Source organism: Colias croceus, chromosome 27, assembly GCF_905220415.1.
Source record: "Colias croceus chromosome 27, ilColCroc2.1".
Lineage (NCBI taxonomy): Eukaryota > Metazoa > Arthropoda > Insecta > Lepidoptera > Pieridae > Colias > Colias croceus.
The window spans coordinates 4,016,907-4,035,198 of record NC_059563.1 but is presented as its reverse complement, the minus strand read 5'-3'; the positions used below and the strand labels follow the sequence as shown (position 1 = coordinate 4,035,198).

At 36.3% G+C, this 18,292-nt stretch overlaps 1 protein-coding gene across 1 annotated transcript; it reads left to right on the top strand.

The window, feature by feature from the left end:
• The first annotated feature begins 1,459 nt into the window (after positions 1-1,459).
• Positions 1,460-16,839, top strand: LOC123703831 (serologically defined colon cancer antigen 8 homolog). Its single transcript, XM_045651993.1, has 15 exons — positions 1,460-1,700; positions 2,070-2,250; positions 7,181-7,299; positions 8,957-9,130; positions 9,580-9,714; positions 9,822-9,916; positions 10,083-10,242; positions 10,506-10,667; positions 11,131-11,236; positions 11,323-11,456; positions 11,715-11,819; positions 11,996-12,089; positions 12,512-12,629; positions 14,999-15,084; positions 15,754-16,839. The coding sequence occupies exons 1-15, from the start codon at positions 1,557-1,559 to the stop codon at positions 16,587-16,589; spliced, it is 2,649 nt and encodes an 882-aa protein (XP_045507949.1). The 5' UTR covers positions 1,460-1,556; the 3' UTR covers positions 16,590-16,839.
• Positions 16,840-18,292: the final 1,453 nt, after the last annotated feature.

Genomic DNA, 18,292 nt, shown 5'->3' with positions numbered 1-18,292 from the left:
TATGCTGTATACAATAAAATATTAAAGACATTTTCGCTTACGCTCCAAGACTATAATACTAAAGAAAAATTACCTATAGATAGAACCAATGCAGCGATTCCCTTTGGAACCGCGAAAGGAAATGGGAAGCCTCGAGTTCTAATTTCAAATTTCATTCCCGCCCAAGCTTCGTTACATCATTGCCGTGTTGTTTTTTTTTCTTGCCCGATGGCAAATTCTATACAGCCTGTATTTAATTAAAAATAAACCTTTCACAAAAGAGTTTATGCATTTAAGCGTTATTTTTCTTTTATTTAAAATTTTTAAAATATTGTTAAAATTCTTCATGTTTATTTTTCCAAAGATAAAGAAGTATTTTTTAATTAAAATTGCGGGACATTTGTCGAAGGTTTTCATAGGGAAGTGTAAGGCATGGGCTCGACTAGTTTCGGAAATAAATCAAAGTTAAACGGTTTTCGAGCAAAAAGTTCCAGCATCGGCTCTGATAAGGAAATGAACGGGAAATTGAAGAGGAATAAATTAAGGTAAGCTAAATAAATTAAAATAAATAGAACGTAGATAGTTAAGTACATTATTGTACGAGATTATCAGTTATTTTGGTCAGTGGTTTCCCTAAAGTAGTTGAAAGCTCTTAAAAGCACCATTTACATCTTAATTTACATCGAAGTTGCAGTATACGTTATTTATAAACTTCAAATTGTTTAATACTAGCTGTGCTCCGCGGTTTTTACCGCAGTGCTCAGCTCCTGTTGGTCTTAACGTGATGATAATATAATATATCCTATAAGCCTTCCTCGATAAATCTGACAATCTATAATATCTATCTGTAATCTGACACCGAAAAAATTTTTCAAATCGGACCAGTAGTTCCTGAGATTAGCGCGTTCAAACAAACACACTCTTCAGCTTTATAATATCAGTATAGATTTTGGGAACCTAGTAAATTAAAATACCAACTTTTGTTAGAAAAACGGAAATGGTTTTTTAGACGTGTATACATTTTATGATTATTATCTAGTAATCACGAATAACTTTTTACAGAGGAGTCTGGGACCTTCATTCCTACCAACAGTATGAAAACTCTGTATTAAACTATTTCACACTAAAATTTGTGGCATAAAATTGGTAAACCATTGTTGATGATTTTTAAATAAATATCGTTGCTGGTAACACCGAATTCTGTTAAATGTATTTAAAAATTACTTATGTCATAAGTAGGCCGTACACATTTAATAACTTCTAAAAAGCATTATACCTACTAGTTGGAGGCATTTTAATTTCATGTAATATACTGTATAATTAAATATAGTAACAAAAGAAATATTATAATATGTACATCAAATTAATCAATGTACATAGGCCCTTGGTAACTAAGGCCGTGTTTACACTATCGTTTCCAACGCAACCGTTTAATCGATACGCAACTTTTAAACGCAATCGAACAACGCAATGCGTCACACGTATTTTAAACATGCATTCTAATTTCAAATTTTATTTTTCTTTATATTTTTAATATTCTTTTTTTTATTTTAAAATGTGGCTTGTGATTGGTTAACATGTATAAATCGTACTTTTCGTATAGGCGTCCAACTAGAATGAACGATTATGGGCTGAAAAGGATTCCCGATTATACCGACTTGGCGTATAAAGAAGCTGTTTCTAAGCTGCGATATTTTTTGTCGGGGAACAGCGCACCGAGTGTGAGTATATATTTTATGTTATATATTTTTCACTAATACTGCAGTTTTAATTGTGAAATTGGAATGAGATTGAATTAAAAAAAATGTAGAGTTAGTTGTACTTATTTTAAGATTTGCGACAAATTCCTAAAGGATAAATGAAATAAAAACAGTAAGATATATAATTAAATAGAAATTTCAACAAAATAAACAACAATAAAACTCTTTATTAAATAAAACACATACACGCTAAAAGGTAATAAATAATTTCTTCTGTATAATATTACTTAGTGAAGATAACATGAGTCTATTAAAAAATATGATTATAATTATTCTAAAATCATTTCATTCATAAAATTAAAAACATATATTTATTTCCCATTCATACAGGTACGCAGCTATGGCGGTTCTCCATCTCTCAAGAACCTCGACGATTCAGACGCAGACATCGACAAGAAATACCCTTTCAACCTATCGGAGTACAAACCTCGACCGCGTCTTACTGCGAAGTATACCACTCTGTATGCGGACAGCCTTAATAACTATACACCACCCGCGCCGACTAGCAATGGTAAGATTTGTTATATATACTAGCGTTTCGCCCTGGATTCGCCCGCGGTACATATTTACGTTTTCTCTCCAAAAGAACCAACCTCGTACTTCGAGGAATATTATTAAAAAAATTAACGAAATCGGTTCAGTCGTTCTCGATTAGGCGATTCATTTTTATTATATAAGATAATTATCATAATATCTAGTTATGGTTAATGGGAGCTAAAAGTATTTTCTTTAATTCCTAGTCATCTTCATAAATTTTTGACTCACTAGAGTGACACAGGCATTTTATGGATTTTTTTTTTTTTTTTTTTTTTTTTTTTTTTTTAGTGGGGAAATCTTCTTAGATACCCCCGGCTCCCGGGGATGGAGCCGTGGTTATGTCGGATTTTTACCGACTAAAACCCCACTCTGTTCCATCGCGCTGCTTTGGACGGAACTGCGGGAACGGTTACGACTCTACCGCGTGTCCCGCCCAGCAGATGCCCGTTTCCAGGCCCACCACTAGAACCCCCCTCGCTGGCGGCTGCTGGAACGAAGGCTTACGCCACCAACGCGCAGACAATGGATCTTTCCCCGCTCCATCATCCGCGTTCCCCCGAACCCCCGACCCCAACACCGTCCGGCCGGAGGGTGCACGCCGGAAGGTCCTCCGATGTGTGAAATACACGTCGGGGGACCCTCCGGCGCACTTTTATAGAGATTACCTCGCAGCCCCCACCTCACCAGAGGTGGCGGCCCTCGGTCCGGCCCCGCGGACCGGATTACGAGTTGGCAGACGGCCGTTTTACAGCGGCCGCCGCCCCACATCTCTCTGCAGGAGTCTCCGCGCGTCATCACAATGACGCGTCGGGATCCCGCCCTCCGCTGCACGGCGTGGCTTGCAAAACCAGCGAGCCCGCCGCGCCGCGACCTCTGGCCGCCATCCACCGCCGCATAAAAGCCGGCTCCTCTCTGGTCCACAAACAGGACCTCTGCTGCCGGGTCAGTCGAGGCCTCGCAACCCCGACTGCCGTTCAGCGCCACCTTTGCCTAGCGGACACAGGGTCCGCCAAGCCACGACCTCTGGTCGCCATCCCACGCCGCACACAGCGGCCGCTGGGCCACACCTAGCCCTGGCCGTCGGGCCAGTCGAATCTCCCCGACTCTAGACCAGCCGTTCAGCCCCTCGCTGGTCCAATTTCGCTTCACTCAGAGGGCCATAACTCTGAGCTACTGAGCCCCTCCGCCGCGACAAGGCCTGGACCGTTGGGGGGATTTTATGGATTTGGGCCAAACAACTTCAACTACAACTAATATCACAGATTACTAAATACTACCTATCTAATATAAATGATGTGAAGTAGTGCAAGCGTTAGTGCATAACAAAAGATAAGATACCTAGATACTAACAAATTACTTTAGTTATCTTATTGAATTAGCGGTAAAGCTATTTTGTTATTTTTCACGTCAAATTTAAAAAATCCGTCGTTTGATAATACGCCAAAAACTTCGCTAATATAATTCGACTGACCGGTTGACTTGGTTGGTAGTGACCCTGCCTTCCAAGCCAGAGGTCGTTGGTTCGATTCCCACCCGGGCAGGGCCGGATCTACCCATGGGCTTTATGGGCTGCAGCCCAGGGCCCCGAGGTTAAAAGGGCCCCCATACCCCGATAAAAACAATGGGCGATAATTTGAAAAAAAAATCTGTAGTCGGTTTTCGAAAAAAAATTGATGAAAATCGCATAACTACCTACTTCAATAACTTTTGCTAACATGTACCTAAAAGGATGTTCGCATGTTGATTTTCAACTTATAGAAAATAAATCTCATTTATTGAAACTATTTGGTTATTTTATATAGGTAGTTATACATAATAATAACTAGCTGCGCCCCGCGATTTCACTAATAGTTGTATGGCTCAGATCCTGTTGGTCTTAGCCTGATGATATAATAGCCTTCCACTATAAATGGGCTATCTAACACCGAAATAATTTTTTTATAACTATCAACGTACTATTAAAAATTTATATACTTATAAAAATTTGTCATTTTTTAACGAAATGCGTTATTGAATGCGTTTTAACTCTTATGTACGAGCCCGAACGAGTTATGGCCAAGTCATGTAAGGTTAAATTAGGTAAGAATCTCGGAATTCGAGATACCCAGCTGTAAGTCTGTAAATACTTATACAGGGTGTAATCGTTAAGTGTGAAAGTGTGTTAGTGTGTTACAGATAACAAAAAACTTTAAACTGATATCGAAAGTACTTAACCTTATGAGTAAAATGGCCGTAATAAATTTTTAAAAATAAATCGAGAAATATCAAAAAAATTATCTTTAAACCCTCCCATACATTAAGTATGAAATATGAATATCCCATATACATTTAATATGAAAGATTTTAGCTTTCTTTTTCTTTTTTTGGTTTTCTGCTTTAATTACTTCGCAAATTTGAAGTGGCATTTTCCACGCTTTTTCCGGACATTTTCACGCATTTTCCGGGACTTTTACAGGCATTTTCCGGGAATTATCCAGGCATTGCCAGGCATTTTCCGGATGTCCCCGGAAAATGCCTGCGTGAAAATGTCCGGAGAAAAAGTGGAACATACCTGGAAAAACCCCAGAAAATGCCTGGGAATTTCCCGGAAAATGCCTGGGAAATGCCCGGAAAATTCCCGGAAAATATCCGGAAAATGCCTGGGAAATATCCGGAAAATGCCTGGGAATTTCCCGGAAAATGCCTGGGAAATGCCCGGAAAATGCCCGGAAAATATCCGGAAAATGCCTGGGAAATGCGTGAAAATGTCCGGGAAAAGTGTGGAAAACGCCTGGAAAATCCTCGGAAAATGCCTGGAATATCCGGAAAATGCCTGGGAAATGCCCGGAAAATTCCCGGAAAATCCCCGGAATACAGGGGAGGTGAACTTATTACTTTATAGGTATTTCCCGGAAAATGAAAATTCCCGGAAAATGTCTGGAAAATATCCGGAAAATGCCTGGGAAATATCCGGAAAATGCCTGGGAAATACCCGGAAAATACCCGGAAAATATCCGGACAATCCTCGGAAAATACCTGTAAAGTAATAAGTACACCTCCCCTGTATTCCGGGGATTTCCAGGCATTTAAAACGCTTTTCCCGGACATTTCACGCATTGTCCGGATATTTTCCGGGAATTTTCCGGGCATTTCCAAGGCATTTTCCGGGTATTTCCCAGGCATTTCCGGATATTTTCCAGACATTTTCCGGGAATTTTCATTTTCCGGGAAATACCTGTAAAGTAATAAGTACACCTCCCCTGTATTCCGGGGATTTCCAGGCATTTTCCGAGGATTTTCCAGGCGTTTTCCACATTTTTCCCGGACATTTTCCAGGATTTTCCCTGGCATTTTCCGAGGATTTTCCAGGCCTTTTCCGAGGATTTTCCAGGCGTTTTCCACACTTTTCCCGGACATTTTCACGCATTTTCCGGGAATTTTCCGGGCATTTCCCAGGCATTTTCCGGATATTTTCCAGGCTTTTCCCTGGCATATTCCGAGGATTTTCCAGGCATTTTCCGGGAAATTCCCAGGCATTTTCCGGATATTTCCCAGGAATTTTCCGGGCATTTCCCAGGCATTTTCCGGATATTTCCCAGGCATTTTCCGGATATTTTCCAGGCTTTTCCCTGGCATTTTCCGAGGATTTTCCAGGCCTTTTCCGAGGATTTTCCAGGCGTTTTCCACACTTTTCCCGGACATTTTCATGCATTTTCCAGATATTTTCCGGGAATTTTCCGGGCATTTCCCAGGCATTTTCCGGATATTTTCCAGGCTTTTCCCTGGCATTTTCCGAGGATTTTCCAGGCGTTTTCCACACTTTTCCCGGATATTTTCACGCATTTTCCGGATATTTTCCGGGCATTTCCCAGGCATTTTCCGGATATTTCCCAGGCATTTTTCGGATATTTTCCAGACATTTTCCGGGAATTTTCATTTTGAATTTTCATTTGACCTTGAAATTAAATAGTTGCTTAGACCCTACCATATGTAGGTTTTGAGACAACTTTTAGGGTGTCAATATATAACTATTTACGTTTTACTACTATTTACATATTTATTTACATTGTGATCTAACAAAAGACTTGCAATGTGATGACCAATAAAAGAATTTGCAGCACAAAAATGGAGAAAGGTTAATTTCTAAATTATTATTTAAATAACATAACTGTCAGATTCTTTTACTAATTTATAATAAACTAGTGGTCTGCCCCGGCTTCGCCCGTGGTACATATTTTGCAATAAAAGGTAGCCTTTGTCCTTTCTCGGGTATCAAAATATCTCTATACCAAATTTCATGCAAATTGGTTCTGTAGTTTAGGCGTGATTGAGTAACAGACAGACAGACAGAGTTACTTTCGCATTTATAATATTAGTATGGATGAATAACATTATTTTATTATTTTTTTATTATCTAAATATGTATAAAAAAATTACGTGTTAGGTACTTTGTTTGTCCGCGATAGACTCCTGAATTAATAAAACGATTTAAAATCAAATTTGAATAGGTATGTTAAAATAACAAAATTGCGAAAGTAAGTATTAAGAAAATATGAACATTTCCAAAAAAAAAGGCCCCTGGGTAGTTTCAGCCCAGGGCCCCACAAGTTCACGGTCCGGCCCTGCACCCGGGGCAAATATTTGTGTGATGAACATCGATGTTTGTTCCGTGTCTGCATGTTAATTATCTATAAGTATATATATACAATTATATATATGTATGTTTATCAGCCATCTGGTTTCCATGACATAAGCGAAAGTTTAGTATGGAATCAGATCATGCCGTGTGTGAAAAATGTCCTTAAATATTTATTTATTTATTACAATTTAAAAAAATTAAATTTAAAAATTCTCTTCGTAATACCATTCTTATCACTTTACAATCCAGCCTAGTTTCAAATGTCCTAAGAATAAAATTATTTCAGTCCCACCACCTACCAATACATCTGACCTCACTGGTGGGACCAACCCAGATGTGGTCAACTTCATTCAGAAGCAAGAAGAATACATTGAGCAGTTGGAACGCGAGAGCCAGTATTGTAGAGTGAGTTTTGTTTTAATATGAATTTAAATTTCCGTATTTGTATTTAATAAATAGATAGGGAGGCGAGGTAGCTAAATGGCGTAATTCAACGGCGTCGTCGAGACTTATCAAAATCGAAAGAGAAAATAATTTCGAAAAGAAAAGCTTCTATGGTAAAAACCATTTTAGCGGTGGGTTTGGCGTGTACGGGTTTTCAAAAATGTAAAAAAAAACAGTTACTTGGGCATTCTCGAGCGCGTCAGATATTCATACTACGTATGCCCCAAGTGCCTCTGATAACAACGGTATACTAATCTGCCGGTTTGCGTGGTGGGGCTAGGCATATAAATTCGTCAAAAATGCACAAAAAAAAAATTTACTCGAGCGCGTCAGATTTTCGGAAGGGGTGTTAATTAGGCCCCAAGAAAGCTCCCCTTAAAAAAACTGACGATTACGGCATGACGATAAGTTACGATGAATTTTTGAAAATGCAGAAAAAAAAAGTCCTTTTGAAATACTCGAGCGCGTCAGATTTTCATAGGGGAGGTTTATCTAGGTATCCTGAAAGCATATTTTCTTAATCTGATAAAAATGTTGGTGGGTTCTCTTAATCTGACCGAAAAAGGTATGTGGGTTTCTTTTTTTTAATCATCGTTATTTCATATCAATTTTTCTTACCACCCTCAGTTTTCGAGATATACTCAAAAAACCGGGAGTTTGGGGTTTTATGATGCTTCAAGTAAAAAAAAATTAAACTTTGGACAAAAATGAAAAGAGACCTTTTTTGTAAAATAAAATTACCTTTTTTCTTTATTTAAACTTTTTTTTTTGAAAAAGTAAAGTTCGCTACTTATATGCTGTAACGCGTTTTTCGGAAGACGAAATGGCTCCTCCAGACTTCCGGTCATGCGGAAACCGGCAGATTTTGTGTTTTTAGTAAGTTTAAGATTATATTCTTCAAAATAAAAATAAAAAAAATCGCGCTCGAGAATGCCGGGTTAACGTTTTTTTTTTACAAGTTCGCGACCCTATAACTCGGCGGCGTCAAGGACTTATGGTCAGATTAATTAAATTTAGTCTTAAAACACTAAAATCAACCCCCAATATCTTAATCTGACGCGCTCGAGTATTTCAGACTATCGATTTTTTTTTACTAATCTGATCGTCTATCCTAGGCGCGCGTCACCACATATAGAGCTAAATAGTGAAAAAGTTTGTTCTATTAGGTCTAAGGTATCTCTCATATCTTAAACTGCCACGCTCGAGTATTGCAGAAAATTCCCCTCTTCGCCTCCCTATCTAAAAATTGTGTGTGTTTGAATTAAAATAATTTCAATTAATGTTTTCTTTTTTCGATTAGGTTTTTCCTCGAATTTATCGAATACTAATTTTTACAAGCTCTACTCCTGTATCTGCTTTAGTAGATACAGGAGTAGTAGCTTTTTGTATCAATAGTTCTATTATTTCCTAGAAAAAGATTAATCTTTTATAACGTCGCTTACTTTTTGCTGAATTCACGGTTAAAAATGTAGAAAATTCACAATTAAATTAGCTCAATGATATTGAAAAAAAAAACTTCAGCAAAAACGAGAGTGAAAATCTCAAAAGCAAAACAAACTTCCCATTTCATAATCCTATTCCTATTTCCTAATATTCACGATAACTTACACTTATCCAGGAAGAACTCAACAATCTCCTCGGTAAAGTGAAAGAAGTTATATCCGAAAATGAAAACCTCCACGAGGCCCAAAAGAACAAAATGATTACTCGAATGTTCCATACTTACAATGGCTCTGAGACAGACGACTTGGACGACGTTGGGGATAGCACTGGCTTGGATAGCGATAATAAGGTACCTATATTGTTTGTCTGTGCAACTGGTAGAAACTAAAAAAATGTCTATAAAAAGGTACAAAAAGTTAGGTATTTATGATAGTGGCTGGCTGGAAACTAAAAGCTTACACTACGCAAAAATAAAAAAAAAACAACAGAGCTTTTTGTGTTTGATTCTCGTTCTGACTAAAGTTATGCTTTATTAGAATAGATGCTCATTATTACATAGGAAATGGAATTAAAATAAATAGATAGTATGAGCCTTTATTTGGTTCCTAATTCTTTATTTCCTAGGAAAACTTTGGAAAAATTAAAATAAACATTTTCTATGGACCAATATAAATCGTATAGCTAAGCAATTTCTTTCATTTGAATATTCAGTACATACTTACTCTTCACTGGTTAAGTTAGTAAAATCTGTTGCCAGGCCAATAAGACAGCTTATAATAATTTACGTAAAATTCTTAGGGCACGCCATCTAAAAATCGTAGACCCAGAAGTCGTTCCACCAAATTGGAAGGTCCAAACATCGTATTTGAGTCGAGAATTGCTGAGTTAGAAGCTCAATTGACTCAGGCTAAGATAGACCTGAAGAAGGTTCAGGTAAGTTGCAGTCGGAACTAATAATAAAATTAAAAGTTCATGGCCTTTTGAATATAGATTCCTGGCGCTTATGCTTGCACTTTAAAGGTTTTATTTCTATTTATTAGGAAGAAAATAATGAAAACAAACGAAAATTGGCAAATGGACTTGTCGACTCTACCTGTTTAGATGGCTTCAAGAGGCAGATCGACAATTTGCAAAGGTAAGACCAAAAAAATTCAAATATTGCAAATATTTTACCACATGATTTAAAATTACTTGTTCTTACTAACATTGTAAAGTGATTGTAAACAATTTAGACCAGCTTTGAATAAAATCTAACACGGGTTATATACAGTATAATAAATGATTAATTGATTACCTTTCAGAGATAAAAATGCCCTCGAGAATCAGATATCCAAGCTCAAACTAAGCTTGGAACAACGAGACAGTGACGTGGACGGTCGGTACAAGCGCGGCTCTGAGGCTATCGAGAACCAACTCAGAGAAGAGAGGAACAATTTGGAGGCAGAAATACGTCGTCTTAAAGTAATTGGTTATGTCGATAATGTAGAGATAAAATAATGGGTCTAAATAAAGATTGGGTTGTATTTGTATGATGTAAGTTGGTATGGAAGATATGGTGGAATAGGAAAAGATGGTAAAAGATTGACTCGTTTTAAAGATGTAATGAGAGTGTAAATAATATAAAATAAAAAAATGTTCATTATAATATGCAGAAATGGGATTATATGTTATGAGTTAGGGTTTGACTGGTGAGACGGTTAAATAAAATGTATAAAACATTAAAGGACGAGTTATCAAACGAGCGCAGCAAGGTACGCTCACTATCGAGCGAAACATCCCGGCGCGCGCTGCACGAGCGCAGCGCGGCGGAGCAGCGCTACACGCAGCACTTCGACGAGCTGCGCCACGAGCTCGCCGCGCAGTGCGACAACGTCGCCAAGCTGCAGGTCAGCCCCGTGCACAAAGCAGATACGAAGAAAAGATGGCGTATCTCATTTTCTATATAGAATCGGGACGCAATGCACCTCCAGTACTGCCACCTAGAATCGCTTAAATAGCTTGAACTTTAATCTGTGACGTTAGGACAATACTGATCGCATCAAGGCAACATTGCCTACAGCATCTCTCATTTGTATCTGCTTTGTGGCCCCGAGTGTATGTGGCGCGGCAACGGCGCTGAGCAGCGCTAAAGTGCAGTTAAAGTAAGTCGTGAAAACCTCAGTGATTAAAATCTCTGAATAAAAACAATCTCTAACTTTTTCATACCACCCTAACCTGTGAAACTACTTTTTCTTCCATCTGTCCAGTCTGGACTGCCTTTACTATAGTTATCTTCTTAGCTATTGGAAATAAAATTTGCTAAATCATTTATATTTTGTGTACATTAATTAACTTAAACATTATAATTAGCTTGATCTGGAACGCCAACGACGCGAAGAGAGCGAACTCAAACGCGAAATATCCATGAAGAATGCCGCTATTGAAGAACTGAAAATGGAAATCAAGAACAAAACAGGTTAGCATATGATTGGTGAAAAAATTTTACATAACATAAATGCAGAATTAAACAAATAACATTTTGAATTAAACGTTATCTTTCAGCATCACTTCAAGCAGATTTGGCTCAAGCTTATGCTGAGAAAGCATCTCTGGAAGAAGAACTAGCGAGTGCTCGTCTAACAATTGAGAGGAATCAGAGACAGGCGAAACATGAATCAAATCGTCTTAATTCTGAAGTAAGATTTTTAATTGTAAATAATTATCAAGCATAATATTTAGCAAAATATGGTGAAAAAAATAATTTAGAAATACTATATTTGTACCAGCAAATCAATTGATTGTTTTAAAAGGGCAAGACATAGGTATTTGTGTTTTACTAAAAATTCGGAAAAAATCATTATGACTTAGATATTACTACATTTTAAATAAAAAAAAAAAAAAAATTTTAATATTAAAAATGGATCGATTAAAATGGTACGTTTTTGTTTTCATAGATACATTCTTTGCGTCAACGTTTGGATAGGTCTGACGCTGATCTCGTTCATTCTCGACGTGAAAATCTACGTCTATCGGAGCAAATATCTAACTTGGAGAAAGAGGTAAACCTAATTTAAATATAATGAGATCTTTAATATTGAACTATAATTAAAATGTATGCCAAATAGGTGGGAGTTCCACAAGGCTCCGTTCTTGAACCTTTACTATTATACAAAAAGCAGATACTTTTTACATAATATAGAAGAAAAATATAAAAACTATTTATATCGATTCACAGATCAACATGAAAACATTAACTCCAATATCACCGGAGAAGAATAAGAAGGAAAAAGAGATTTCTTCTGCGCTTGAGTCCATTGAAAATAAACACGGTATGTTATCAATATAAACACTTTATTTTATATTTGTTTCCCGTATCTACGTAACTGTGCTGTCCTTGATGTACGTCTTTTCATCTCATGGGTAAACTATTGATGTTTTGAATGAATCCATTATAATCTCTATAGTTTAAACACCTTCAAAACATTTATATTTTACCCTTTCATTTACAAAGCATGCATGTTGATAGATAGTTATGAAAGGGCTTTACAATTGGTTTAAAACTTCAATAGTTTATTCATCAGATTGTTTATTTGTAACATCATCTTGTAGGCATTAAAAATAATTGGAGAATAATAGGAGTGATAACATCGGCGTTTTTAATTTGTACATACAAATACTAGACCTACTAATAGATAGTGCCTAGCACGTTTACAGTTAGAATTATCTATAGGAAGTAAATTTGGTTCCACAGCTAAAACGGTGGCTGGGTTGGAGTCCATGATACAATCTCAAAACAGTCTGATGGAGAAACTCACCAACGAATGTCGTTTGCTTACAGACAAGCTTGACGACGCAAATCGTAGACATAAGTACGAAAACTTTTCAAATTTCTCTGCATGAAAAAATCTTAATATCTATTATAATTGCACTCATTTTCTTTTGAAACAAATTGCGATCATTACCCATTTAAGTGTTCAAATTAAAAATTTAAAATTCATAAAATGTCCTGTCTATTTGTTATTTTAATTCAAATTATCGATTCCTTGGGAGCTAACGTTGAGGCGGATATGCTGATTTAATTTAACGTTCGCTCCTCATGTCCGATTGAAATTTCCTAACGTCGTGCTGTGTTTTTATTGGCGGCAGGCAGAGCGCAGAGACGCAGCCGAGTAGACGAACCAATCAGAACACAGCGCGATCGATCAAGCTCAGGAGACCAACCAATAGCGAACCGTTCCAAGCGCCGCGTAAAAGAGTCCGATTCGTCGAATAACTACCCAATTGTTGTTGGACCGTTAACGACAAATCAGGATCTCACGAACACACATGGAGAAAGAATCTATAATTTACCGCTAATGATTCAACAGCCCTTTTTACGGGAGAAAAAGGAGCCAATCAAAGTTGATATTAGCGTGAAACTTATACCGAAACCAAAAAAGAGAGATCGAAAGAAACGTGAAACTCCAGTTGAGGAAATACGCCCTGATAGTAAAGGTGTTAACAGTAGCATTAGTATGGAAGTTACAGATAGTAACATACGTGTTTTAAAGGAATCAGTAGAAGTATACGATGATAATACAGATAAATTAAATGTAGGACCAATGGAAGAAATTACCAAAAACACTGCAGAATCTGAAAATAAAGAACCGGATATAACAACAAAAAAAGAAGAAATGGCTGAAGATAAAATAATAAATAATGAAGTTTCAGATACAAATGTACAAATAAACATCTCAGCTGGTTCACAATTAAATGAAAGAAACTCAGATGGTGATAACATTGAATCAAGTACAAACGTAGAACATACAAATATAGATGAATATAAAGAATCTAATGACATCAATCAAGATGATTGTGAAAATACAAAGGAATATAATTAAGTTTAAATTGAAAAATATATAATTATTCAAAAAGTGTGTGGAGAATTTTTGAAAATATTATTTAATAAAACAAAATTTGTATTTTGAAAAGATGTTATGGCATATTCACGAAATCGTAGAATTAATTTTACGCTTTGTCTATTGTAGATCTTGAATGTGATATGAATTTTTCATTTGCTTGTGGCTTTTTAGGGTTTCATCAAAGTCAATGTTGTTATACCTACTTAATAGTATTTATCTCGTACAAGTTTTTCTTCTTAAATTTTTATCCTTAACGTGCAATGAATTAAAATAATATACTACTATGTTGTTGTGTATCAAGTGTGCTAGTAGAATTTCAATGTTGTTAACATGCTTAGCTTTTGTTCTTTGTTATTGCTTCATGAAATTGTAATTTTATTTTATACATTGTTAAATTATCTTCTTGTGTTACTGTTACGTTATGTTAAATAGGTATGCTATTAAATGTTTAAACTTCATGTGTAATGGGCAATGATGGCAATATTATATTGATTTTAATAAATGTAAAGTGCTTCAACTGTTCTTGTATTCATTTCATCATAATTATACGCATATAAATCTACTCAGAATCATCTTTTATAATTTTCAAGTCTTTTAGACATAGTTAGTTCCACATCATTCACAACACAATTTTCTTTCAGAGTCGAAAAGACACAATTGCTTTGCAGGAATACTGAACTTATGAGAAAACTCAGAAACCTGTGGTCTTCTCATAAGAAATATTGCACTACCACCATAGCACCATTTCGAAGTTACACCCCGTTAAGCGGTTACCCAGCTAGCTCGTCATATGATGTAGACCGCACATATATGACCTCTACGCCTTATGTATCTAGATATAGAGTTAGAAGAAGTGAGGGGTCAAGTAATTATGGTAGTAAAGATGATATCAATGATGTAATCACGAATTTTAGTGATCTCTCTATAGATCGATTTGATTCTGATGACGATCCAGTTAAGGTAAGAGGTAAACTTAACAAGAAACTACCAGATTTTAATAAGAGTGACTTTTGAGTAGAAAGAACACGTGTAGAAAATATGCATGATGTAGTAGATTTAGAATTAAAAGGCCATAATATTGTAGTACTTTAGAATATTTTATCTATGTATAATGTAAGCATTATTCTATAAGGTAGGTTCATAATATTATCATCAATATATTAAGTAATGATAATATAATATTTAAATCTTAGTGTTCAATTTAAAATCTATCATATTATATTTTGCTTTCTATTACGACTCATTTGAACTATCCCTATGTATATACACGACTTTACCAATATTTAAAATATATTGCATGAGAGTGTGCGTGTGGTCACTATTGTGTGTGTGTTCAGGCAAGAGCTGGGCACTCTGCAGCGTCAAGTAGAGAGCCTGGGGCGAACCATGCAAACTGCGTATTCGCACCCACCTAGCACTCAAGGTATGTATTTTAACAATGACATAAACAGGTATGGAACCTTGAGCATCTATTGGATCTCTAACAGCTAAAAGAAAACTTCTATCATCTACAATTTCATCTGTATTGGGTTTATCATGTTTATAAAATAAATAAAATAAAATAAATAAATAAATAAATAAAATATCCTTTATTGAATTATTATGTACATTAATGGACGACTAAGATCCGTTAGACAAAAATAAAATACAAGAGTTACATTACATTACACAGTTATTGAAATAAAAAATTATAATATAAGCCTTTTTTTATTAAGAATTAAAAAAAATGGTACATTGAATTAAAGCATAAGGCTGGTTGTAGAGCTTGACCGACCGTCAGTGCGTACCGTCGGTCCTGACGATACGCATCAACAATAATTGTATGACTATGACACTAATGCGCATGACAATACGCGTGCGTATGGTCGGTCTAGCTATGAAAGGTTTTATGAATTTCCATACATATGACAAGCGCGACTGACGTACGCACTGACGGTCGGTCAAGCTCTGCAACCAGCCTTAAAATATTTATTTCTAAATTCATTCTTGGACATATAAACTATTACGCAAGTCAGATTTTAAGCCTAGTTAAAAGGCTAATGTATTGGAAATTAAAGTTTAGATACACATACCACTAATTATCACGTTTCAGCACCTACCACGCACGCTCCCACAACCGTCAGAATACCAGATACCACTGCCACAACCAGACCAAACTATACCAGAGATGAGCCCACTAGAGACACCGCATTCGGAGAACCAACCAGAACAAACAACAGAGTTGATGACAAATCCGGAAATATAATCGACCATAGTACAGAAGATATCAACATAACCGAAACGCCTCCAAAAACTAATGAACATGCAATAGCACAAGAAACTCCACGATCAAGGCAAATGAGCAAACAAAATTCGCGCGAATCAGTTAAAAGTGAACGAAAACTCTCGCAAAATTCTTCAAAAGAATCTATCCATGAACAAAATATCAAGCAAGTCGATGACAATCCATCACCTGTAACTCAATTGAATACGGATGATATTCCAGAACAAAATATAATCGAACATCAACCTGAACAAATTGAACAGCATGAACCACTGGAACAACATGAACCAATGGAAGAAAAACAGGAAGAACAACAGGATGAGCAAAATTACGGTCAAGAATATCAAAATTACGAACAAGGCTACGATCAAAATCAACCTACATCAGAATATTCACCACAAGAATACGAACAACAGCAATATTCTGAACAACAATATGAAAATTATGAACAATATCCGCAACAATATGCTGATCCTAATGCTCAATACGAAGGCCAATACGAGAATTACGCCACAGACGGTAATTACACAGAGCAGAATTACGATAATACGCAATATAATCAAGAATACACACCTCAATATGAAGAAAATGTATCAGAAACACAACAAAATGTAGAAATAAGTCAAAATAGTTCGCCTAACGAAAAAGTAGCAAGCCAAAGTTAGCATTAAATTTTATTTTACGTGCAATATTCGTTATTTTAAAATGAAAATTAGATTAGTTAAATTATTTCGCTCTTACACATTGTAATTTTTATATTGTTAAGTTAAAGAAAATATATCCAATGTAGAATATACATTGGGTATATGTATTTATTCCTTAAACCTATTATTATAGATTAAAATATTTTTTATAATTTTTATTAAGTTCACAGTAATATTATTGCTCAATATAGGTCAGATTTTACAATAGAAATGCGTGTTTTATTTGTCCCTTCCTTATTAACCCTTACTGCGGCTCTACACTCGCCCGCGAACTGCGGGCGCGGTTCGCGGCCGCGGTTCGCGCATTGACACGCCGCGATAAATATAGCCCTCCACACTCGCGACCTTTCGCATTAACGTTCGCGCATTTGACTAAAATGGACGTGGAAGTTGCTGCTGCTCTGACATTGTGCGCTTTAGCGAATTACAATTATGCATTTATAAAGTCCAAAAAACAAGTTAAGGAGAATTTATAAATGAGAATATATGAGAATTAATAAAAATATTATGCACTAAAATTATGTTTGCTTTTAAAACATAAAATACGTAATTCGGAACAACTGTGAACACAGCGCGAGTGTGGATGCGTTCGCGTTCGCGCTTCGCAAACCCTTTGAAGCGGACCAAAAAACCGCCACCGGAGGAACGCCGCGAAGCGCGAACGCGATGTCGCGAAACCATCCACACTCGCGGTTCGCGGCCTTCGCGGGCCTTCGCGGCGCGAGTGTGGAGCCGGCATTATTCAAACGCGAGCCTGTGGAGGAGTTAACAAAAAAGTAAGATACGTTCCTGGGTAATTTTGGGTCGTAGATTTAAAAAATACACAAAAAAGAGGGGTTAGTGGGGGGGAAGTAACCTTTTATTGGTGGGAAGTATATATCCCGTCATCTGTTCTCTCTTGTAAAAAGGTTGGAAAGGTGGGAACTATAGCTCCCAGTGTCCAGTATGTCACCAATATTTTCAAACACCTAGCTAGTTGCCCTGACTCCACTTGTGAATTAAATTTTATCGTAAAAAATTATATAGATCATATTTTTTAATAAAGCAGGTGAAAGTAGGTACTCATCAAAGCAAGTTTCTTTTACTAAGGGAAGAATTCGGGAATTGAAAAATGAATGACTTCAACTTATGCAAGGAATTTTTCTAAAACAAAATAAAAGCAATAGGTAAATACTAATGTATTGAGTTAAGATGTCTAATTATTATCTGATCAGGAAATAATGAATCATAATAAATAAGTTGCTTATACCAACTAAAAAAGATTTTTTAGACACACGGATTTTATATACAGAATTTCCGAATGAAGCAGTGAAGAACACTGGGATGATATCTTCCCACTTATAGACTTAATTTCAATCGACTCTACCACGGTATAAACGAATGATTCTGGGCATATTTTTACGTTTCACGCAACAGTAAATCGTAATATAGTTTATTAGTTTACATAGCTAAAACTCAAATCTACTTATCTAATTTTTTTTCAGCACTACACAGAAAACTAAAAAATAACGGTCGTTTTCGGCGGTAAAATCACGTCACCTGACTTTGACGTGTGTTTACCATGACATGCAAGATGACATGTAATAATTCTCTGAAAAGTGTTTCCATGAAAAAAAGTTCTCTGAAATGTTAAGATTGCGTAAGGATTGCGTAGATAAATTACA

Coding starts and splice junctions, on each gene's coding strand:
- LOC123703831 (XM_045651993.1), top strand. CDS start 1,557: ATGTATAAATCGTACTTTTCGTATAGGCGTCCAACTAGAATGAACGAT. Junction 9,131..9,579: donor GCTTGGATAGCGATAATAAG/GTACCTATATTG, acceptor TAAAATTCTTAG/GGCACGCCATCTAAAAATCG. Junction 9,917..10,082: donor CAGATCGACAATTTGCAAAG/GTAAGACCAAAA, acceptor ATTACCTTTCAG/AGATAAAAATGCCCTCGAGA.